The sequence below is a fragment of the Callospermophilus lateralis genome, chromosome 8 (assembly GCF_048772815.1).
Source record: "Callospermophilus lateralis isolate mCalLat2 chromosome 8, mCalLat2.hap1, whole genome shotgun sequence".
Taxonomy (NCBI): Eukaryota; Metazoa; Chordata; class Mammalia; order Rodentia; family Sciuridae; genus Callospermophilus; species Callospermophilus lateralis.
Window position 1 is genome coordinate 11358727 of NC_135312.1, and position 25079 is coordinate 11383805.

Sequence of the window (25079 nt, forward strand, 5' to 3'; positions counted from 1 at the left end):
CATTATTAACAGGCAAAATTTTTCATTTTAGGCTTTCAAATTGAAAAGCCCTAGGTCCCACATTCAGCTGGTGCTTAAAATGAAGTGAGAAAAAGGATTAACTGTTAAAAGTCTGGTTTTATTAATTAAACTCAATTTCACTTGTCCTCAGACAATTCCTATAAAGAAAATATATGTTCAGCTAATGTTGGAGGAATAAAGTCATTTTAAAACTCCCAAAGTCTTCCACATTAACCCAGGGAAAGAGATAGAACCTTATGCTACATATTTGGTAGCTCAACTTCTCAGGGAGAAAAAAAATAAATCACAGGAAAATGCACACACAAAGATACAGTGCTGGGCACACCTTATGGTGTGGCCATGACCTAGTGCAGAGAGGGCAAGAGCTGCAAAGGGAGACTCCTCATCCTCCCCTTTAACACCCAGTACTATTTGCAGTATTAGCATGATTGCCTAGGTCAGAATCTTGGGGTTTTAAAACTACCTTAGTTTAAAGTTAATTTCTTATAAGAAATGAAGCAGCACAATGCAAACACTTTGTACTATAACATTAAGTATTTTATTTAACAATAAAAAGCAAAACTTTTTGGTCCTAATTACTAACCATTTTAATCTGTAATAAACTCCTGAATTTTTTTTCTGAGCTGATATGCATACCTGAACAACATGTCAATTTTTTTTTCAGAATTTTAAAAAACGGAAGTATTGAATTTCTAATCTCTCTATGCTAAGAGGTTGTAATTTGGGGGATCTGTTTATGAAAGAGAGAAAAGAGATACTAATGATACAAAATGTTAGTGGCCAGATTTAAAAACCATTCACAATTTCCTTATAATTTTAAAGACCGGATATATGATGACTGAAAACTTTTAAAACTTAAAATCTATGTCTATAAAGGGCACATACTCAAAGCAGGCTATTGATACAAATTAATAAAAACATAATTTCTGCAAAAAATAAACTTCTTATAGTTCAATCGATATGTACTATGGTTAACGATAAGCTACTAATCTGACAACAAAATACCTCCCTTGAGCAGCTTCCTTCTCCTTCCCTTTCATTCAGAGTCACAGCACTTGGCCCCACATGTGAAAGGAAAGAAACATGAACATAGAGACAGCACCTTCTGTGCTCAGAGCTCTGAGGGCTAAGGCTCATTGTGGTCCATGAAATCATCTGGACTTGTTAGTTTTCCATTTGCTCTTGTGATCCCTTGCCTAATTTTCTCCTACAATGCTAAACATTTTTTTTTTTTTTGCTTTATTATCTTCATCTGCTATTATTTTCCTTGTCAAATACAGAGGCAAAATTACATAGTGAAATACAGATCTTAAGTATACAATTTGCTGAGTATTGAAAATGCTTAATCTGTGTTGCCAATCTTCTAATAAATATGCCAAAGAGTTCTCTTACCCAGAAAGTTCCCTTATACTCCCGCATCAGTGCCTGTTCCCAATCAGAAGCCAGTCTTATTTCTATCATAAACTGTGTCCGATCATAAACCTCAAATAAATGAAACCCAATAGTATGTACTCTGTGTGTGTGTGTGTGTGTGTCTAGTTTTATTTTCCTAAACACAATGCTTTTGAGATAGACATAATAGGATGTATAATTAGTTCATATTTTTTCTTTCATTGTTGAGTAGTATTCTATGGTCTATTTTCCTATTAATAGACATTTCAGTTTTTGGCTATTGTGAATAAAGCTGCTATAATAGTTTGCAATACTGAATTACAGCATTGCTGTTTAACTATATCAAGAAAGAAACTGCAAAGAAATTTTCCAGAGCAGTTGTAGTATTTTACATCCACACCATACTGCCTGAGTGTGTCAGGTAATCCATGTCCTTATTAACTGCAGGCACTGTCTGGACACCAGGGATCCTGGTGGGTGTGCTGTGATCCCTCCAATGGCTTTCCTTTGTCTTTTCCTGGTGATGTTTTTTCTAATAATGCTAAATATCTTTTCATGGGCTTCTTGGCCATTCATACATCTTTTACAAAATATCTGATCTAATCTTTTGCCCATTTTAAAATTATTTTTTCATAACTGATTGGCAGAATTTGTAATATATTCAGGAAATAAAAAATACGGTTTGCTGTATAGATGTCACTCTTTCAATAGTTTTTCATTTTCTTAATTTTTTTTTCCTGGTACTGGAGTTGAACTCAGGCACTTTACCACTGAACCACATCCCCAGCACTGCCCCTACCCCATTTTTTCTGATTTTGAGACAGGGTCTTGCTAAATTGCTGAGGCTGGTCTTAACTTGCAATCCTTCTGCCTTAGCCTCCAAGTCACTGGAATTACAGTTGTGTACTACAATGCCTGGAATTTTTTCTTAATTTTTTAATTGAGTATAAGTCTTTAAAGTTCAATTTATTTCTTCATATGGTTAGTGCTTTTTGTGCATCCTCTAAAAATGTTTGTCTACACAAAGATTGTGAACATATTCTCCTAGATTCTGTTTTAGTGTTGATAATGTTCTAATGTTTTATAGCAATAAACCATATTAAATTAACTTTTTTAGGAGGGGGTAGGGTCAAAAATGTTTTTTAACCTTTATCCAAATCAGCTATATTTATGGCAGTCAACCACTTTGAATCAATTTTAATTAGAACTGCAAGTAGAATCTAATTGTACATACCACTATTTGACATTTGAAAGAGATTGTTCTTTTCAAACTTCTTGAAAACACTTCCTTTAATTTCAACAAACTGAAATGGAAAACAGAAATATCTTTATCATTGTAATAGTTTCAAAAATCGATTTGCTATATATAAACACTTCCTGGAGAATAAATATTATACAGAACAAAAAACTTCATTTCATCTACAGTATCACCCCACAGTACTTTATAATCCCAAATGTACTGTAGAACCTCATACTTACGTTATTAGACATCATGATAGTGAGCAGGGACTTGTTGTGTGAGTTAAAAGCTACATTTAGTGTTGTTGCCTGAACCATTATGAGAATCGCATGCAAAACTAATGGAATGTCAAGGAAAAACCCAAAATTTATTTCCATATTATTGATAGATAACACTAGAAAATTCTGAAAGTGAATAATGGAGAAATGACCATGCTTCCTAAACCAAATATATGTATTTTATTGACTTCATAATTTCCCTGTCTGTTGCAGTTGACAAAAATTTGATAGGAGAAAAGGAATGCAATCCACATGAAAGAAGCCAAAGCAGAAAGGAGCTTCTGTGCATCCATTTACTTAGACCCCAGTCCTCCTAACCAGTACGGTTCTGCTTTTTCTTCATCCCTGGAACATGGCACAATGCTTGTGAAACATAACCTCAAAACAGCTGGAAAAATAAATGGAATAAATTATCATAAATACTGAAAGAAGAGACTTAGGAATATACATTCTGAATTAAGGTAATTTGAATTTAATAAGAAAAGTACATAAAAGCTGGTCTGGAAGTGATTGTCTTCTCTTTTCTTCAGGTAACATGGATTGTTAAGATAGCAAGAAATGTCTAAAAATTAATATGCTTTTTCATCTGTCATGTAGAATTCTATTCATATTACATATGAAACAGTTAATATGTTATCTAAAATGGTAACTGCTTTACTCCACTAAAGCTGGAACAAGGTTCTGCCCTAACAGGTATCTTTCCACTTAGCCCTTAACTTCTCAAAATATGAACCCAATTTCTTCTAAGTGTCACTCTTTGACACTAAGAAAGACTGTGAGTGAGTCCTAACTTCACATGGAACTCCACAGTAGGCATGCTTGGTGCGTGAATATGTGTGGGTACATGCACACACACAGACTTTAAACCAGGGATACAAACACACACACATACATTCTTATAAAGAATTCACGCCATAAAGAATATTACTCAGCCATAAAGAAGAATGAAATTATGGCATTTTCTGGTGAATGAATGGAACTGGAGACTATCATGCTAAGTGAAATAAGCCAACCCCAAAACCCAAATGTTCTCTTTGATATACAGATGCTGACTCGCAATAGGTGGGGTAGGGAAGAAGGGAGAAGGGGAGGCTCACTGACTGTAGAAGATGGAATGGGGGAAGGAAGAGGGGATGGGAATGTGAAAGATAGTAGAATGAATCAAACATAACTTTCCTATATTCACATATGAATACATGAACAGTGTAACTCTACATCACATACAACCACAAAAATGGAACGTTACACTTTATGTATGCATGATATGTCAAAATGCATTCTACTCTCATGTATAAATAAAAAGAACAAATAAAAAATAAAATTAAAAAAAAAGAATTCACAGACTTAAAAATAATGCCAACAGCCAGGGCCGGTGGTGCACACCTGCAATCCCTATGACTGGAGGCTGAAGCAGAATGATGGCAAGTTAGAAGTCAGCCTCAGCAATTCAGTGGGATCCTGTCTCAAAATAAAAAATAAAAAGAGGTGGGGATGTGGTTCAGTGGCACAGCACCCCTGGATTCAGTTATACCACGAACAGTAATTTTCTAAAAGTTCAAAGGGTCATTGTAAACATGAGGCTCTTTAAACTCATTTCTAATTTCTATTAAACCAATTTCTCAAAAGGAGGCAGATATTTCAACTTAATCTTCTGGATACACACATACATCTTTAAATCTAAGAAACAACAATCCAAAAAAAAAAAAGGTAGAATACGTGCTGACTGCTGGAATTTTCAACAAATTTAAAAGGATACAGACATAAAGAACGGCCATGAAAAAATGAGGGATCACCCCAATGTGGGCTCTCTTTCTCTCCTTAGGCTCTGTTGCTGTCCAGTAGAGGGCATCCAGGATGTCTTGTCCAAATGATGAAAACAGGCGGTCAGCAACCTACAGAGAAATGGCAAAAGACACTTCTTCTCATGCCCTAAAACATGGTACAATTCAGTGTCACGAATCATCTGTGGGCTGTACGTGGGTCACCATGCATAGAAGCTGATGAATAGAGACATCTGGTGTCTGAGAATGGTCAGTGGACATTTCCTCTGGTCAACTGCCCAGGGACAATGTGAATCTCTTTCCCACTCTGCCATGGCCCACACAGCACCTGAGATGGGTGTGACCTGCCAAGATGTCAATCAATCTGATGACTGCAAGAGATCACAAAGCAAGACTCCACCCTTGAAACCTTATCCCTGCCTTAAATAAACCACATATCCCCTTAAATAAACCACTAAAGATATTTTCCTTTTGTCTAGTTCCAGAACCCATGTGGACTAGATCTATCAGGGGCTTTGTAGTCTGTAAATATATTTCTGAGTATATGTGTTTTGTTACTTGCTAATTACCTGAGATTGTAGGTGGCTTGGATTCCCCTGGGCAGAAAGAACCCCACAAAGAGACACTGGCCATCATCCTCTGCCCTGAAAATTCAGATGCAACTTGAATACTCGAGACCTGCCTAATGATTTTTTTAAATACTAGTACTAGGTAAAATAAAGAAAGGGGATCTTTATTTACTTATTCATTCATAATTCTTTATTCTCTGGCACATAGTAAGTACTCAAATGCTTTTAGGATTTGAATTAGAATTTGTCCAATTTGCTGTTCATAACATGAAAAGTCTTATATAGCGTCAATAATGAAAGTGGACAGGCACATTAAAATCATGGTGCCTCTGGTTTTAGCACTTTAAACTCAGCTTCAAACTTAAATTTAAGGACAAATATATCAGCTAACTCACTCTATGCACACCTAATATTTGTAAACAATGCAGTTGTATTTTGCTTGACATTTACTATATGGAATTTAAAATCTACAGATTTACTTCCTAAAGACATTTCAGGTATTGCTCTCCTTGAACTCAGTGTTAACACAGACACATGAGAAGAGGGAAGAATGGTATCCACGCCACCTGGAAGTCAGCCAAGTGCCACCTCCTACGAGAGGCCCTTCCCAGACTGCCCCATCTTCTTGTGGCCCCCACGGCCTCCACGCATTACCTTGGTCTTTCTCATCAGTCTTCATGATTTTCTCACATTTCCTTGTTCACTGGCTCTCTCCCACCATACAGCATAAGCTCCAGAGAACAGGCTCCGCCCACCCCCATCTGAGAGGCCTAAGACTGTACAGCATGCAGGCCCTGCAGTTGAAAGTACTTGCTGACAAACACTCCTGAGGGAGCTCTCACCACATGCCAGACTCTATGCTAAACTCTGTATTGTCTCATCCAGTCCCAAACTTCCCTAATATCTCTACTCTATAGATGAAAAGTTGATTACAGATAATCGGCAATCAGTAACCAAGCCCAGAATAACCAGGTAATAAGAGAAAGCATCAGGAATAGATCAGGAGGGAGTTTGTCTCTAGACCTAGAACCTGGACTCTTACCTGCTACACTTAAGCCATATCATCAGGTAAAGTTACAAAGTTAACTATTTAAGCCATTTAAATTGGCAATTTGTGCATCCTTTTCCATGACTCACTTTCTAATAACAGCAACAACACTACCCTGGAGAGGGCTCTGTTGAGTGAGGAGATGCACACATGAAGTTTGGTGGCAGGAGAAGCCCTTATGCCCTGCAGTCCCTATGAGGCTGAGCAGTATGGGAGGTCAGCAGGGCACTGGCAGGAGAGCAGTTCAACAGCAGCAGAAGAAGGGCAAGGCTCAGGCCTATGTTTCCATGAGGGTGGGGAGAGGCTGGGCAGCCCTGCTTCACAGACTTCACTCATACCCAGCTTTCAGCAACCTTTGCCCCTGAGGGGGCAAAGCAAGTGCACAGGCAACCAGCCTACAAACAGGAAGCTAGGTGTACACAAGGACAGCTAGGCTTCCATGGCTTCTGGAGAGACATGGGAAGCCCTTACCTGCGTAGTAAGGCAGCAGGAAGGCCTGCTGCCCCATGTCACTCCACCTGTCCATTTGTCAGGGGAAGTGTCCTCATAGTAAGTTAAAAGACAGACCTTACAATGGTCTAAAAACCCCAGGTGGCTGGGGATGTAGGTAAGTGGCAGAGCATATGAGACCCTGGATGCCCAGCACCACTGAAGAAAACAAAAGGTATAGGAAAATGTAATTTAAATTTCAAAATTATTATATAACCTAGTATAGCTATTTTTAAAAAACTGATTAAGAGTCTGACTACAAAACAAAGTAATTTTTTGTAAAGTAAATGTGTAACTTCAATATTTTTGTTATAAATGTAGGTTTTTTTACTTTAAACTGTATAAAGTGAAATATCTTTTGTATTAAAAATATGAAGTTTTTACAGAAATTGGAAAACTATAAATTTCAAAGCAATTTAAAGTGTAAATCTAGTAGAGCAGAAATACATATAATCACAGAATTTATTTATAGTCTAAAAAGTTCTAGTAAAAAAAACACAACATGGATATCCAATGAACTTGCAGAACAAATTTCCCTGGCTTTTGACAGTATACATTCTCTAAATGTGCTGACTCAGAAACATCCACAGTAGGAAAATTCCTGCATGCTGGAGGATACATCACACCCCAGCCTGCTGCCCCAAGTGTGTCACACAGCCAGTAGCCCAGGCATCCCCTCATTAGAAGCACAGATTCTCCAGGCCCACTCCAGATCTACCAAAGCAGAATTACAACTTAACAGAGCCCCAAGTGACTATCACATGTTAAAGTTCAGAAGCACCTTTACTAGACTCTCAGGCACATTCTACACTGGGAGACTTGAGTCATGTGCAGTGGCCACGCCTGTGCAGACAGCAGGCTAGACTGACCCTGCAGGGTCACAAGCACTCTCACCTCAAGCATGTTGTAGATGATGTAGAGCTTGATGACAGACTGCCCCCTTATCAGGTGGTACATCATAGAGTAGTCCACATAGTGCATCATGAAATAACAGATCACCAAAATGACGCCCTTCAAAATGTCACACACCTGGGCTGGCTGAAGCAAACGTCTGTCCCTGAAACATACAAGAAGTAATGAAATATGAGTCTTACTTTATGTGTTCTCAAAATACACAATCTTTACTGGACATATACTAGCAAAGGCAATGAGAATTAGGCTGACCTTTTAAAAACTTCAAGCTCACAAGAAAAGTCATACTAAATGACTACCTGACAGTATAAATTTTTCTGTCTACAGAATACAAAGATGTTAAGCCAGAATTACAATGAGAAGTTAGGAGTCTTCTTCACAAGTGAACAGAGGGCAGGTACCTGCTGACAGAGAGCCTTTAAGCAACCGTTTTCCATGATGACATAAGCCTTCCACCTACTGAAGCACCACCCTGCTGGGCCAGTCCTCTCTACAATGTGAGCATTCTGTGTGCACCAGTCTGCACCTTGTACTTTTTATTCAAAAGCATAACAGGTTTCTCCATCTCAGTTCACAAGGAACTCCTATTTCCACGGCAGCACAGTATTCCCTAGGCAGATATACTATCACTTATTTAACATACCCTTAACAGATTTCCAATCTTTCCCAAGACAAACTATGGCACAATGTACATGTCATGTCTCATAAATATATCTAAATATATCCTTGAAGTTGGAGTTTCAGGGTTACATTCACTTGATATTTTGATAGAATCAGTTGACGTGCCCTCTGTGGGGTGTGCCCATGTACTCCTCTGCTGGCGAGGTGAGGAGGAAGCCTGCAGTCTGTGTGCATCCAACAGTGTATGACAGGCTTCTGAGTCTGCCCAATCTTGGGGGTGAAAAATAGTATCCAGTGCAGTTTCAAAGTTAACTTCTCCCAGTAGGAGAATGAACATCATTTATATAGAGTTATTTATCTTGCCTGTGAATTCTCTACTATTTTTTTGAACTAGTTTATAGGGCAGTTCTTATACTAAGGAAGCTCTCTGTGATGTGAATTGAAATGAATTATGAAACTTTTCATAATTAATGAGAAGAATCACTTCTTAATTCTCGGGTCAGAGTATGAAAATCTAAACCTAATCTAACATGTCCAAGTAAAACATTTAAATAAGACAGAACAAAACATAAATTAAAAAAGAAGAGATTTAAGGTCTCTTTCATTGGATACAGAATTCCTCTGACGAGGGTGGGAAAGATACTTTCTCCATGTCTACTATAGGCTTATTCCTCAAGATGAAAGATTCCTCGGACTCCCTGATTGGCAGCTTCTATTGTATAGTACACCCAATAAAAAGGCCTGAGTATTTCCCTCAGGAGCTGCACAGCCTTTTATTTCTAATTTTGGCAACATTCCAAGCAACAATACCAACCAGGGTGAGCTAATTTATTGATCAGTCTCTGGTCTCTGAACCACCTGATTACACCTTGGCATTCCTTGCTACCTGCACTCTGTGGCTCTTTCCTAACCGCTGTCCACCTCCACACCAGGGGCTCTTTCTTAAGTGTTGGCGAGGAATCTTTAAATGTTCCAAACTATCACCTGGAATACTGCTTATAAGACCATGTGATGGGTTCCAATTCTGTGAGCAGTTGTTACAGAACCTGTTTTCTAAAATGTGAACTAAAGTTAAGAATGACCTTGGCTGATCTGTTTACATACAAAACATGGGATACTGCAAGTCCTGAAGAGGCGCAAATCCAGGATGGGTTACAAGTGGCTAGGAAGACATTCCAATGAGCCTACATGGGAGAAGGGTCAGAATGTGTCTAAGTCAGCTCATACATCTTCAAACAGGCATGAGAAACTTAGTGAGATGATTCCTGATAGTCAAAGTAGGGGCCCTGGGTAAAAGCACATCAAGGACATTGAATCAATCCCTGTCATAGATTGGGATACCTAGGCCATACCCTTTCTTTTCCCCAATGTTGCCCCTTTCTCCCACACAGATTCCAACCCTTGTTGTCTTGTAGACCCCCAAATGAACTCCATCTCCCATATTCTACACACCCCGCCCAGAGCATAGATCTCTGCCAAGGTTTACCTGATAGCTCAGGGAATTTCTTGCCCCTACCCACACAAGACTGAGAAAGAAAGAGCTAATTCTGTCCAGAGTAAACACATTTTTAGTTCAAACGTTGAGAGAAGGAGAACTGTGAACACTCCTAAGTTCCTGGGCTCATGTGTGGCCATCTCCACTCTGATGGCCAGGAGACGAAGTGAGAAGTGTCAGTGCAGGTGGCACCCAGACCTCCTCAGAAACGCCTGTGCTGCTCCTCCTCCTGTGACTCATGCACTGTTCAGCACATGCTGCTCAGCACATGGCACCAAGCGTAAGGCCTTTGGATTTAAGGACTACAGGTCTTATGTTATAATTAAGAAAATGATGGGAACTAAAAGTAGGCTAATATTATTTAAATTTCACTGATGACCAAAATGATTTTGTTTACTAACGAAAGTAGAAAACTACAGTTAGATAGAAGTCTATTTTGGTATATGCCCAATTGCATTTTTTTTATAAACATATTTGCAACAAAGAAACAATTTGGTAGAGTACCTAAGAAGGAAGATCATTGGTAGAACTGAGATCTACCAAATATTGGAAATATATATAAAAATAATGTAAAACCACACTTTTTGAAACAAGATAAATTAAAATTAAGAATAAACAACTTTAGTTTTATCTTACCCAGGATTAAACCAGGCTGTCAAGACAAAAGAAAGTTGTAAAAACGCTTTATGCTACAATTCAGTTACGACAGGGCACGCACCATTGCAGGCACTCCGCAGAGACCCCTGTGAGTGCTCACAATAGTCCACCACTATCCCAGTTATACAGATGGGTCAGAGGCAACTGAGCAGATGCCTGTGGCTCACGGTGAACAGGGTGCTCTATGGTGGGGCAGGGCCAGAAGGTTGGCAGCCCGGTCCTAGAAGGCATGCTCTTCACAACCATCTATATTCACAACTTTTTACAAAAGAACTTTTAAGCTTATAGGAACCAACAACTCAGTGCTTTCTCTCTCACTAAAATTTAACACTATGCAACTTACCATCTGGAAAAACTGATATACCTCTCATTTTATTCTTTAGTTCTAAAAATACAGGTAAAAACCTAAGATGATGTGTTTCTACTCAAACTCCTTGCTCTAAAGAAAATCTTTCACTGCTAACACTGTAACTGGCTGCTATAGAGATGACCATGATTTTCAAAATTAAGGAATAGTATTCAAATAAAGAACAAAAGAAGCAGAACCCTTAGGAAACAAGGGTCTTGTATTCATCCAAATATCCTGGTTTTTGAAATGGAAAAGTTGCAAAAATAAAACACTGTTTCTAGGTGGCCTTTTAAGATACCTATATGTATCATAGCCTAATAAGAAACCTGACCTCACAAATAAGTTTACTAAGTTACAACTTAAACCAATCACAGTATTTGTTCCTTCTTTGCCAAGATATTTTTAGATGACTATCTGGAAACATTTCAAACCCTGTAAGAAGCTTATCTACAGCCCTGCCAATCAACTTGGAATTGGTCTTTGAATACTGCAGGCTAACCAATGTTTTTGTTATAAATCGCTGTTAAATGGTATTTACTGGCAATTCCTTTTGCAAATTTAGAAAATCCTAAGTGAAACATGTTAGGCAAAGTAAAACTCACTACTCTAATTTATGGGTTTGGCTGCATGTAATCAAGCAACATTAATAAGCTGTTCACCAGAACCTTAAAACATTTTCAAAACAAAGACATTCAATAGAAGTTTAATTTTCTATGTTCCTAAATTTTACCTTTTATTCCTACAATACTTCTATTGCTCTCTTACTAATTATTACAATTTATCATTTTATATTGCAGAATTTACCATCTTAGTTGTTGTGGAGGGCTCACAGGTATATGGGAACAGAGATACACAGGTGGAGAAGATGATTTAGGTCAGGCTGTTCCTCCCTCTCTAGAGTCTACTACTAAAGTAACATTGGTAACGGATGGAAAGATCAAGAAGGAAGAGTCAGTGACAAAAATGAGCAAGGAGAATGGGAGAATCCTATTAATTTAAATCATTGTTGAAACAGGCCAGGGTATCAGCATGAGTTATTTCATTATAAAATACACAAACTGGATTTTCCCTTTCAACATTTCAAAACATTTGAGGTATAATTGAAGAAGTGAAGAAATATAAGCACTATTAAAATAAAAAATCTAAAATATTTAAAATGGTTCATATTTTTGAAAGATAAGTCCCTTTATAATTTTAAAGTAAATTGGAATAAAGTACTAGGAACAAGATGTTTCCCTTAACTAGGAAACTGAGTTATTTTCAATATTAAGCATGACTGATATATAGGATTACTTAGCACTTTCACTGAATGATTAAAATCTGTATTTGGACCTTAAAATAATTTCAACCAATATTAGAAAACAATAATGGATTTTATAAAGCTATGTTCAGTAATTTGAAGTAATGTAAAACAAAGTGTTTACATGGAAGCCCTGAAGGTGTGTCACCCACTCTGGTGTTGGGGATGAAGGTACTGCTGTCCAAACTAGATCAGCATGTGCAATTAAGAGCGTTTCACCATGCAATTTTCATGTTGGGAGAAATTATGGTCAAATTCTTCATTAATAAACATGTCAAAGCTATGAGACCAAGTAAGGATGCTATTAAATGACAGGGAACCCCTTTCTGCAGCATGTTTCTGAGCCCAGATGGTTATGTTTGCCTATGCTGTTACTTCTGCATCACAATTATAATTCACTGTACTGATGTCGAGTTGGCCAAGAGTATAGAAGGAAAAATCAGGGTTTACTCACCACAAGGAGTCCCTGTGCCACCACCTTCCATCCTATAAAGGAAGTGAAAGTGCTCCTCCCTTCGGTCTGATTTACGAAAGAGAAAGAAAGAGAGAAGGTTGTAATGTTGCTACGCTACTTAGAGCGTCATGGTGAGGAAATGGGACAACAAAACCTGAGGTTAGAAAGACTCTAGCATAACACACTGCTCTCCACCGGCAAGCCCTGGTCAGAGGAAGCAGCAGGCGTACTTCCTCCCCAGAGACACAATGCTCCCTACATGTGCTCTCCTGGTGGTGCCAATCACTTAGGCCAGAACCAAGGCTTAATTTTGCCTGAAAAGAGAAAACCTATTTATAATGCATATGTGAAGTTAATTTGGGGCAGAACTATCCTGAAGGAGGTAAGGCACATGGATCTCATTAAGAAACTCAAGCATTTGAAATTCACAGTTTTCTTGGAGAAAAGTGCTTTTCTATGGGGTCAACTCTCAAAAGCAAAGACACTCTTGTCTCTTAAAACAAAGGAAGAAAATTTTTTTAAAAAAGAGTCATTGAAGCCTCAAACAAGAGTTTGTGCCTAAAACTGGGGTGAGGGATCAGAAAATTTGCTTGTACATGTTTTATTTGTTCTAAGTAAAAGTTTCCTTTTACTGCAGCACTTGTTACTTAACCCTACCCAACTCACCACTAATAAAATGTTTTCAACAATAACTACACCTCCTGGCACCAAATTCTGTCATTTCCTTTATAATCTCCATCAACTTTCAACTCAAATGTGACTGATAATTTTAATAAACAAAATAACATCACAAATTTTAGAGGGAAACGGGGCCCACAAAAATGCCAGGTAAATTAAAAATACTTACATAGTTGGCTAGTTTTTATTTGCTCTACAAGTAAATTTGGAAAAATGATGGTTGATATCTCATTAGCATAATATAGACCAGTCTGTTTTTCTGAAAAATAAAATCCTATCATTCTCCCTAGAAACAGACACCTCACATAATGAATCACAACTCATCACAAATTATTTGTTTTCCATGTCCTCAATCATTAAAAGATCACCTTAATTCAAAAAGTTTTGAAATATTGCTTTTAAAATGATACTACCCTATCTAGGAAAGGGAAGAAATATGTAAATGAATCTGCTTTTAAAGAATCTAGATGTATTTTTCTTCTCTATTTTTTTTTTTTAAGTCTACTAGAAAACATTTTTGGGCAAAAATTTTTCCAAGATCACTAATTCATTAGAAACAGATTCAACTAATTATTTTTGAGATCACCAAGGACAGATGTATACTTTTTATAGAGGCTTTCCTATAAACAAGACACATGGCTACAGACTCAAGATAATTATCCTGTCAACTCAAAATGGACAAAACTGACAGGGTCAGAAGCTGGCAGAAGGCACTGTGGTTGAGCAACTACAATGAAGGCTGTCTTATTAAAGGGGCTGCAGACTTCTCCTGGTCCTCTCCCTGGGTCAAAGTCAGAGGCTTTGCTCACTTGGTTGTCACCTCTGATAAAAAAACTAACAGCAAAACCAAAGCCAGGGCCCAAAACCATGGCAATTTTTCAGAAGATGTGGAAACAGATTTAAAGATTAAATTAAAAGATTAAAAAAGCCTTTCCCAAATGCCATACCAGACAGAACTCTAAGCCGAGGCAGCAGGAACCTCAACTATGCAAAGGCAACACTATATCTCTACTATGGATGTGCTATGGAAATAGTACTATAGGCTGTAGATAGCTAGTTATCATGTCACCATTTGATGAGTTTGACAAATACACCTTGCCCTCTCTTTTGAAATAATTTAAAAGAACTAAGAGACTAGGAAGATAGTTTTTATGGTAAGAAGATTGGAATATGAGAGAGTGAGAAAAAGAAAACATTAGTTAGAAAAAAGTACACAAATAACTCCTTTGCTGGTTTCTTTAATTTCTTCTTTTCCCTTTGAAATAAAAGTCAGACTGAAGGAAAGAGCACTTTTGCTTGCTGAAAAAGATGGAACATAACATAGCTATAGGCAAGACAAGTCAAATAATCTATAACAGAAGTGGAGCACATTGGAAGAAAAGCTATAAGAAGGCAGAATTTGGCTTTTTACATAATCATTTTGTAAAAGTAAAATTTATTTTTATACTCCTAAAACATTTGAAAAGTCTTAGACTTAATATTAACAGTAGCTTTGTTTAATATAACTTTACACATTATCATGTAATTTTTGTGTTTTTAAAAATAATGCTCATTAATTCACATTCTCTTATGCATATGCCATGGAAAACAGATGTATGCTCGTGTTATAAAATGGGCATGTGTAATTCTCACATACTTCAATGCTAAGAAAACTAAGTCCAAATCAGATACTGATCATTATTTATCTCTTAATTTTTACTCTGATCATTCATACACATATTTAGCTATGCAGTAATACTAATTGTGTAAATAAAAATTTATTTTTAGTGCTATGAAAAAACATAATGCTCAGAGAATTGTTTTCTAAATTGCTCAAAGGAGATAAATTTGTAACACATATTACTATAAGTGCATACTTCTCATTTTGATATAGCTTCCTAAAGGCATTGAGATTTTAAGGTAGTATTTTCATATTCTGTGTCATCTAGCCTACCCTCACACAGATTATTCAAGAGTGCTGAAATTTTGTTACATAATTTTAACCGAATTTCATATTTCATCTATATCATATAAATATTAATAAGTGACAGCATGAAATGTAATTTTTTAGTTAATCCCAATTGCATAGTGGAATCTTAAGTGAGTAACAGACTGCCCTCTAGTGTCCTTTCAGCTGTTAAACCTTGGAAACAAATGTGATTCAAACTAATTTAGATTGTAAAGTCTTTCAAACTAATATAAAAAACAATCATTTTTATGTGCTAAAATATTAAAATATAATAAGGTTGGATTTAGGAGGCATTAGTCACTCAACAAATAGGAGCAGAAGAGTTAAGATTCCTATTCCTTGCAATACCTCTTTTAGTATTCAGAACAAACAAGACTTTTCTAGTGCTACTTAAGTGCCCTGCTTCCCTAAGTGACAAGGGACACACAGAAATGAGCCCGAATGTGGCAGAGTAGATGACTGAACACAATGAGGTTTCAAATTAATGCTCCAAGAGAGACCCTTGGGAACACTGGCAAATCACTGTCACTCCATGTGGTCACCTGTGTGCTAACGGACACAAGAAAGGAACCCGCTCTAGGAGGAGGAGTTGATTAAGCTCTTCCCATGCTTCATCTAGAACATTCTAAGTCTCTAAATGCCATTCATAAGAAGGTGGCTAGAAACAAATTGGCTGACCTTGTCCATCAGAGGATAGTGAAGAAGTCATCTAGTTCATAACATACATGTGAAAATCTCCATGTATTATTTTGTCAGGTAGTTTAATCTGATTATATCCAAATTTCCACAGATTTATCCTCTTTATGTCGCCATAGGTGAAGATTTTGCTAGATTTTGTTCTGGCTTTCTGACAAGGTTAGTAAAACATCATGATTTTATTGAGCTCACAACAGTAATAAACAATGAAACTGAGATGAGGTTTTGTTACTATAAAAGCACCATGCCACAACTGTCTTATAAAAGGTGCACTCATAAGAACAAGGCCTTCTCAAAAAATAAATAATCTATTAGAAATATCTTAAAGCTAACAGTTAAATTCCTAAGATGACTCTCCCATCTGATTAACTTATGGTTAATAAAATATGTAACATCATTCACTATTTTTCTGGAAGGTGAGAAAGATGAATATGTAAAGTATCATACATACCACAAACACAAGCTGAATTCTTATAACTTTCTAGTCCAAACAATCTTACAAAGAATAATTTTTATTCTTGTCCCAATATGATCACCATGATTATTAAATCATTCCTATTTACAATGCAAGGATTTTCATATCAAAACTCTTAATTTTTGAAGAAACTATATACGTTAAGTTTATGTTTGTTTTCTCCTTTGAAGTTTTTAGAGATCGTAGTTTAAAAAAAATGTATGTGTGTGTGTGTGTGTGTGTGTATATATATATATATATATATATATATATATGTACATATATATATTTATGAAATTTTGTACATGGACAAATATTTTTATAACTCAATTTCCATGGTTAATCCATTTTATTAATTATATATACAAAGAAAGAGTCACTACAGTAAATTAAGTTTCATAAATTATTGCCCATTTTAGCAATCTTAAAACTTTTTTCAAAATGAAATGCCTTTAGTAAAGTGATGCAAGTTGGAAATGTAACTCAGAAACTACACTAAAAACCAAATAATAATGTTAATGAAGAGTAACTAAACAGAGTGGAGGCATGTTGACATAACTACACAAAGAAAAAAACCTGCAAAATCAAAGTTTCCTTCCAGCCTTAAGACCAGTAAGCACTAAGCTTCACGTGGGCTCAACACTTTCACCCTACTCTGATTTGGTAGAGAAGAAAGGGAGAGAAGTTGGTATTTGTCTCCTATGAAACAGGCATTATGCTAGGGTCTCTTTATATCTCCCAGTCTTTGTGGTAAAGATACTGAGCTTTCAATATCCCTTTTTAAGCAATGAGAAAACAGGCTTAGAGAAGTCAGGTGTTTGCTGTAACTAACCAGCTAACTGATGTTGGGTTGGGCTGTCCGACTCTTCCCATGAAGACAGTAGCCTGAATGAATTTTTCTGCTGTCACAAATCAGGAGGGGAGTCTCACCTGTAATCAATAACTAAGACTCCACAGGCCACTAACATAGTGATTCTTAGATCAAAAGGAGGAGGAACCCTGCAGTAAGAGCTCCTTAGAAGATTCTGGAATCACCCGCCTCCTACCACCCTAATCTAGAACTCAACCCTCTTTCCAAAAGGACGCCTAGCACGCCCAGGGACTTGGAGAAAAGAAAGGCAGAAGCAAATCTTTAACTCTCATTCTGGGCCTTGATAAAGTCTCCTGTAATAACGTTTTACTGGCTACAGGAAAAGTTTTGTTTCTGGGAAAAAATATGCATATAATATGTATGATATTTAAACATATAATACTCATTCAAAAGATAAACAATTAATTTATGCACTAAGGGCTAAGGTGTGAATAAAACCATAAACTATCCTTATTCTAAAAACCCTATAACTAGTAAAAAATAATGAAATAATTTAGACACTTAAGATAGTTAAGGATCTTAAACTTACCTTAAGCCGTAGCAAGGCAGAGTAAGGAGCCTGAACAGTGCCAGGAAAACTCTCAAAGGAAGCAGAGTGAACACATACAGAAATGCATCCAGGCACAGGAAGATGCCAAAAAACATGAGCTGCATTTTAAAAGGAGAAAAGGAAAAATAAGTCAAATATTCTTCAAACAGCTATAGATAAATAATCAGAAAATTAAATAATCAGAAAAATAATAATCAGAAAATTTCTAAACTTGATAAGAAATTAATTTCTTACAACTTAGCTCAGGATACAGGAAATTAATAATTCCACTTGGGCACATGAACTACATTTTAACGACAGTACTTTTTCAAAGTCAGGTTTGTATTTCTCCAGAGTCATTGGTTTACTACCTATAAGAAGTCACTCACTCAAGACAAGTTGCCCTGGCCATGGCTATGCTGCATCTGATGGAGCTTTCTGGGTACCTCCTCCCACTTTAAAGACATTACAGAAAACTTTTTAGGTAAAACTTCTTACCTCTTACTTAAATTTGTTATTTTCTATTTACTGGAGTGCTTTATAAAAGACTGAAAGAGTTAAAATACTATTTATGTTAAAAACGTGAACTGACGATTAACTTAAACACAATTTCATATACACTGAAAGCTGCTGTATTGGGACGGTCTTATTCTTGTTAACTTAGGAACTAGCAGCTAACTATTTTTTTTTTTTAAACTCTACCACTGCTCTTTTTTTTCTTTTAAATCTTTAATTTGAACTGGCTTAGTTTTTTAACAGGAGCACATGTTAATATTTTATTGATTTTATTATTTTTTTAAATACACGACAACAGTGGAATGCATTACAATCCTTATTACATATATAGAGCACAATTTTTCGTATCTCTGTATATAAAGCATGTTCATGTCAATTTATGCCGTTATACATGTACTCTTCCACTGTTATTAGTCACCTGTCAGGTCCTTTCTAATTTTTTGGTAACATTATATATTTTACCTGTTAAATCTGGGACTATATTTTACAGGAGGATAGAGTTTTGGTGGTTTGCTGAAGAAGACAGCCCAGGCTAGTAAACTCTGCTGTTCTAAGGTGGTAGCTTTCATCAGGGCTAACACACGAATGGAGTCTGCTTTACCAACCCTCATCGTCAGACTCCGCATCCCCAGAGTCAATACACAGTCCCACCTACAGATGATAGCTAAACTTCACACTGCAGCAGGCTACACCAAGCCCCACTCAATTCATCTGTTAACACTCTAGCCTCCAGGAGACAGTCTTTAAAGAGGTAGCATGAGGTTAAAATTTTGTTAGTATGGGCCCAAAGGGAAGACGATGTGAGGACGCAGGAGAGGTGGCCATCAGTCAGCCAATGAGAGGGGCCTCTGAGGGGACCAAACCCACTGCACCTTGACCTTACCTTTCTATTGTCTAGGTCACTCAATCTGTGGTACTTTGTTATGGTAGTCCTGACAAACTAATACACACATCTTTAATAAAGGCATACGTTTTATTAATTTTTGGGAAGAGTGTCTCAAAAATATATTAGCAAATATGTGTAAACTTCTTAAGCTGAATATGTAGATCCTAATAGTTTTTCTTCTGTTTTCAACAATTCAGACTCATATGAACAACAATGAAAGTACAATGTTAACCCAACAAGTCACATGCCACAGCGCAGGGGAGAGTCCTTGTTTTGCATCTGTGTCCCTGATTTACCTACAAAGGAGACGTGCACAAGACTGAGCAGTGGTTCTTATTTATTTTTCTCCTGTCAATGAGAAGCCTTTCCCTATCTTCAGGTGGACTGCCTAGTGGAGCACCCAAAGCAGAAACTTCTGGAACCTGCGTTCCCAGAAGGCCCTGTGGTGTGTGCGCAGAACACAGTGCATGGAAAAGGGAGCAGGTAGCTGTCTCCATGGCTCTCGCTGGGCCAACACCCACTAGCTGCTGTTGTGGGCCTAGTAATGTGCAAGCCCGTAGGTACAGACAGCCAGCTAGCAGTCTGCATAGTGCTAAAGGCCATGAGGACAAACTATGTGTGCTGAGCACAGGGTGGCCAACAGCAAACCAACGTGGGGAGACTGAGAAAAACTCCACAGAAGAGGAGACCCTGAAATGACATCTGAGGAGACGAGAGCATGTGCCCCACAGCTAAGACGACGAGGCCTGTGGGGAGCGGGCCTCCGAGGGCACAAGGCATGGACACGCACACAAAGGGGACAAAAAAGATTCAAAACGTACTGTCACCTTTTGCTGTCTTAGAGGAACCTGAACTGGAATCATCCATGGTCGGCACAGGGACACAAGTCAGAGGACCACCCTTCCACATTAAAAACTTGTATAAACTCTGGACAGGCAAGTGTGCCCACACTGTGCTGGACCTGAAACTGAACCTCCAAGAGCCCTGAGCACAACACACCACAACATGAAGTTGGAGGAAACAAGTGGCTCAACCTGAAGAAGTCACTGATGCATACAGGAACACACAACAGGAAGAAGAGCAACAGCCTTTTAGGGTCTGGTGAAATAGAAATGTGCCGCAACTCCAGCACCTGCTGTTCTGATGTTACATATTCTCAGAAAACAGCACTTTTTAAAATTTTAGGCAAAATTTTCCTAAAAAAGCAAGCAAGATATAATTCTGAAAATATTCATCTGTGAAGGACGTGAAGCTGCACTGTGTCACATGAGCCACTTTCTGCAGGGTGGTGTCTGTGCCTGCTTCTCACTTAGCACACAGAGACCCAGAAAGCCAACAAGTTGTGCGTGGAAGGTGTCAGGTGCCGCAGGTGTCCTGGGGGGTGGCAGGTGCTCACTGCTTAATCCTCTAAGGTTATTGTCACCCCTGACAACTCACCAGGAGCTCCTAAGGTGGAACACCTGCCCCAGGACATGCAAGGGTGACAGGAACCAGCTCAAGCTTGATGCCTGACCCCAGGCAGGCCCCAGGCCCTCCCTAAAGTAGTCTGAGCAGAGCAAAAGCTCTTACTATTTCCATTGGCTATAGAGGCTAAGGCAGTTTTCTTTCTGCTAACTGGTCTTGCCCATTGCTTGGTGTCATACAAAATAAGAAATAATAGAAATTTAATGAGTCAATTTTATACAGGGCTAGTGATTTTACATATTTAGGTTTGTAGCTAGCTTTGTTATAAGAATTAAAAGCTTTGAGAACATATTAATAATAACAATGTGCACTTCCATACCATCAGCTAATTTGTATGGCATCTTGATAAAATAGGTAACTACTATTTCCTTTTCATTTGGACAAATAACCATAAATATTCAGGCATTCTTCAGTAATGGCTAAAGAAAATTCCTCTCAAACATACAAGGTGTGACTTTAAGTTAATAAAATGAGCACATATGCCTTTGCTTCCCTTTTGAGAAGCACAAAAGTCTCCTGTTCTCCTTTAAATGCAATTTGAAACTTCAAAATAAATACAACATTGATGCTAAAATGCAAGAAGTACAATTACAATGATTTTGGAATACACCTCTTCAAACCCTGGGCCCCCTAAGTGGTGGTCACTCTCCTCCCAGGCCCTACTTCTTCAGATGAGCTGCACAGCCTCACCTCAGCTACCTGGTAGAGGGCCATGCTCACTTGACTTGTTCTTCACCTTTACAGGGAAGGCCTTATAATGAGCATGTCATCTGTGAATTAGCAAGTGCATGTCTAACAAAAAGCAGAAAACCAAAAATATGGCAAAGAACCAAAGCATAACGAAACACTCCAAGGAGAAATAGCAAGCTGGGCTTTTACCTTTTTGCATTCTGTGGTAGACACAGACCCTATCTCAGGGATGGAAGACAAAATGCCACACAAGATCTTTTGTGAAGACCTTCCTAGGGCTGGCTCATTCTTTGATTTGTCCCTTTACCTCTCCCCTCACCATTTATTGTACAGCTCTGACAATGCAGACTGAAAGCTGAATAAATACATATTCACTACTTTAAGAAGGTCAAAGTTCTACAAAGGAACTTATTGCCCAAAGAAGAGGATTCAACTTTTAAAAACAACACACAGTCAGAAATGCATTTATATTACAATTCACTATGCACCCAAAATATCAAAAGAAAAGCTTCACAAAAATAATACTATTATCCTAAGAAATACAGATTGATGTTTCCTCTCCCTTTTTAAAATTCATGACCCACTAAAGGTGGTAAACCAGTCTGAAAATCGGGTCCCCAAAAAGAAGCAGGTTGAGATTTAGTTCCCTGCCTGAGAAGCTATCACAAGCAGTGGAGATGGCTCAAGCTGGCTCCAGGGAGCTTTGCAGAGGGCAGGGAGCTGGAACACTTTGGCATATTCTTTGTACAAAAGTGAATTAAAAGCTCTGAGTCACAAATCACAGGCACACGATTTAAAAATCTCTTAAAATCCACTCACAGAGTAGAGATTTATCAAATATATATGCATATGAAAAAATAATTATTTCAACATAATTGTCTGCTGATGAATGAGGGTGATTCTTGCTGTTCCTATAAGTGAAAACAATCAAAGGACAGAAACGTTCATGGGCCTCTGTCTCTTGGAGGCCTTGTCTGGCAGGACTTCAGGAGCTGGGCTGCAGTCTGCCTGTGCACGTGGCCTCAGTCAAAATTCACCTCTGCCCTTAGAGGCAGAAAGCAGCACCCCACCGCCTACAGTGAGACTCAGGAGTCTGCCCAAGTTCTTGAGCTGCGCCGGCAGGGCCAGGGAGCCAGGCTGCAGAAAACAGAAGCACTACTGTTACTACTGACAACTGTCATTCAAGCCTTCCAGACTCAAACTCACAATGGATTTGCCATTCAATACATATTTTTAAAAGACTTCACATAAGTTTTTAACATCTGATCTTCGATGTTGAGAAAACGACAAAGTGGAAGTGCTTCAGTGATACACAGGTCATCAAAACATTGTGTGCCAGTAAAAATTTCTACATCTTGTTTTTATCACATTTATTTTGAATCAACTACTGTTGCTCTTACCCACTTGAAAAACCCTCCCTCAAAAGAAATAAACAAAAATGCCAGTCTGTCCCCATAGAAAATGGATTTTTTAAAAAACGTCTTTATTTTCCCTTTTGAAAAATCTGTCTCCTTTAAATAGCATTTGAAATTTCAAAATAAATAAAACATTACGTCTAAAATGAAAGAAGCAAAATGGTTTTGAAATTCACAACCTCTCTTCAGAGCGCATAGATCATCTTCTGGAAATTTTCAACGCCAACTCTCCCACCATGATTGCCACCACCCTGACTGAGGACCACAGGTCTGTGTGTGGTGAGAGGGGAGAAGAGTCTCAGAAAGAGGTCCCCTCTCCTGCCCCTAGGCTCTCTCTTTACAGAGCTCGAGTGTGCCACAGGATCCAGACCATATCTTGCTCAATCCTATACTGGGGAACAAAAGGTCTTTAAGAAAGGCCTTCCCCTGGAACTGACTAGCTGTATAGTAAGTGCCAGTGAAGGAAGCAGTCACGCTGCTCTGGAAACCAGCTGAAGAGATCGGGTCTGTGCAGTCTGTCTGTTGTGTGGGGGGAGTGGGGCTCTGCGCAACGGGTATGAGGAGCAAGAGCTAGGAAAGCTCTCCCACGGAGGAGACAGGATGGGCACTAGATTCTGCCAGGCACAGTAAAGAGGACCAGAATTCCCAGGCAAAGAGAAGAGCATGCAAGGCGCAGTATATTACAGGCTGTGAGGCTAGAATGTTAATTATTATGTAAGAGGGATGAAATGATCTTCTGTTAATTGCTAAGGAGCTCAAACTTTTATCCTATGCTCCAGAAATCTTCAGCACACCCACAGACAGGGATCCATTATTAGAGAATGTCAAGCAGAATGGGCTGTCAACAAGAAAGTTTACAAACCACTGTCTTTGAAAGCAATTGCTTCCAGATTCAAGGACATTCCTATCTAGAGTCATTTTCATTCACCTGAATTTAAAATATCCAGGCCTCCGGGAGATCTACACTCTAGGAGACAGCCAACAAAAGGATTAACAGCCAGACTCTTCTATGATAGGCAAGGCTACATAAACCTCTGTAACTAAGGGAAACTAAGCAGTCTTGATAAAGGACTTCCTACTAATCACAATCTGCATCTGCACACATTTAACAAGATAGATTTCCTAAGAGGAAAATAAATTTTTTTTTTTTTAATTTAGAAAGAACGTGCATATAGAATTTTCCTACTTCTCTTTATCTCCAATCCATGTTGAAGACTTACTCCTCTGTGACAACCCACCAGGCTGAGCTATTTATTACAGTGGACATACAGGGTAATGAAGCTCCTGGGGAGGGCTGGGGTAATGGGGGAGCCTTCATGCCCCATAGCAGGCTGAATCAATAAAAAGGGTCCTCAGAACTGCAGAGTAAAAGGAAGCCGCTGCAGGTAGTGATCACACATTTCCCAGATTCACACACCTCCATTCTTGGGCAGTGATCAGTGGCATCACAGAAGGTGAGAGTAAGCAGATGGACAGGTAAGAAGGGAAGTATCAGTTGGAGTAAGGAATCATAGTGGTCTGGCAGAGCACAAAGCAAAGAAAGACAGAGGTTCAAGATTGTTTCCAAAGCTAACATGACAGAAATAAGTTACTAACAAACACAGCCCCACAGTGCCAAGTTCCCACATGGTCTTTAATAACCTCAGTGAAAGGGACCCTGGAATTTTTCTTCGCTGGCTTGTCCAACATGCTCAAGAGCAAGCAGGGCTTCCCCATGCTGCAGAGGGCTTCACCCTGGCTGCTCCTCCCTCTCATTGGAGTTTCTGGAGGGGGCTGGGGCACTGTTAAGAGAGCTAAGACAACTGCAGCAGGAGCCTGGAAGCTGCTGCCACCACTGTCACAGCAGGAGGTGACACACCTTGGTGCCAAGGAGAAATTCAGCCATGGCTGCTGAAATTCTGTGACATCTGCACTGATTTTCTTCTGCTTCTAAGCAGCCATGCAGGGGGACATCTAGCAAGGGTAGGTTACAAACAATGGATGCGTCATGAGAAGAATTTACAGGAATGATATTCCAACAAGTTTTCATGAAATTAGAAACCAAGCAGGTGCCTAAGAAACCACTGCCATCAACATGGGTGTCAGTAAGCAGGCTCTACTTGTTTCACAGTGAGCTCCAGGACTTCTATGCTGAAATAGAGGTAAAACAACAGACATTCCTACGTTTTCTTAAAGGGTACCTCCATCTGACTAACAAGAAGGCAGCTCCATGTGATACTCTGATTAAGTTCAATATTTTGAAAGACTCTGGGATCATTTTCCCTGGATGTTGACCTCTCTGACCCTCATAAAAAACGGCACTGAGTTCTCCCACTTGAGATTCTCT

General features: G+C 38.4%; 1 protein-coding gene across 1 annotated transcript in view; it reads right to left on the reverse strand.

The window, feature by feature from the left end:
• Tapt1 (transmembrane anterior posterior transformation 1) overlaps positions 1–25079 on the reverse strand; it is a 54544-nt gene that overhangs the window by 17429 nt on the left and 12036 nt on the right. The window contains exons 3-7 of the mRNA XM_076864468.2: positions 17783–17901; positions 7713–7875; positions 4688–4823; positions 2893–2990; positions 2648–2717 (exon numbers count right to left, since the gene is read on the reverse strand). Coding sequence (XP_076720583.1) covers positions 2648–2717; positions 2893–2990; positions 4688–4823; positions 7713–7875; positions 17783–17901 — 586 coding nt within the window. The remainder of the gene's footprint in view (positions 1–2647; positions 2718–2892; positions 2991–4687; positions 4824–7712; positions 7876–17782; positions 17902–25079) is intronic.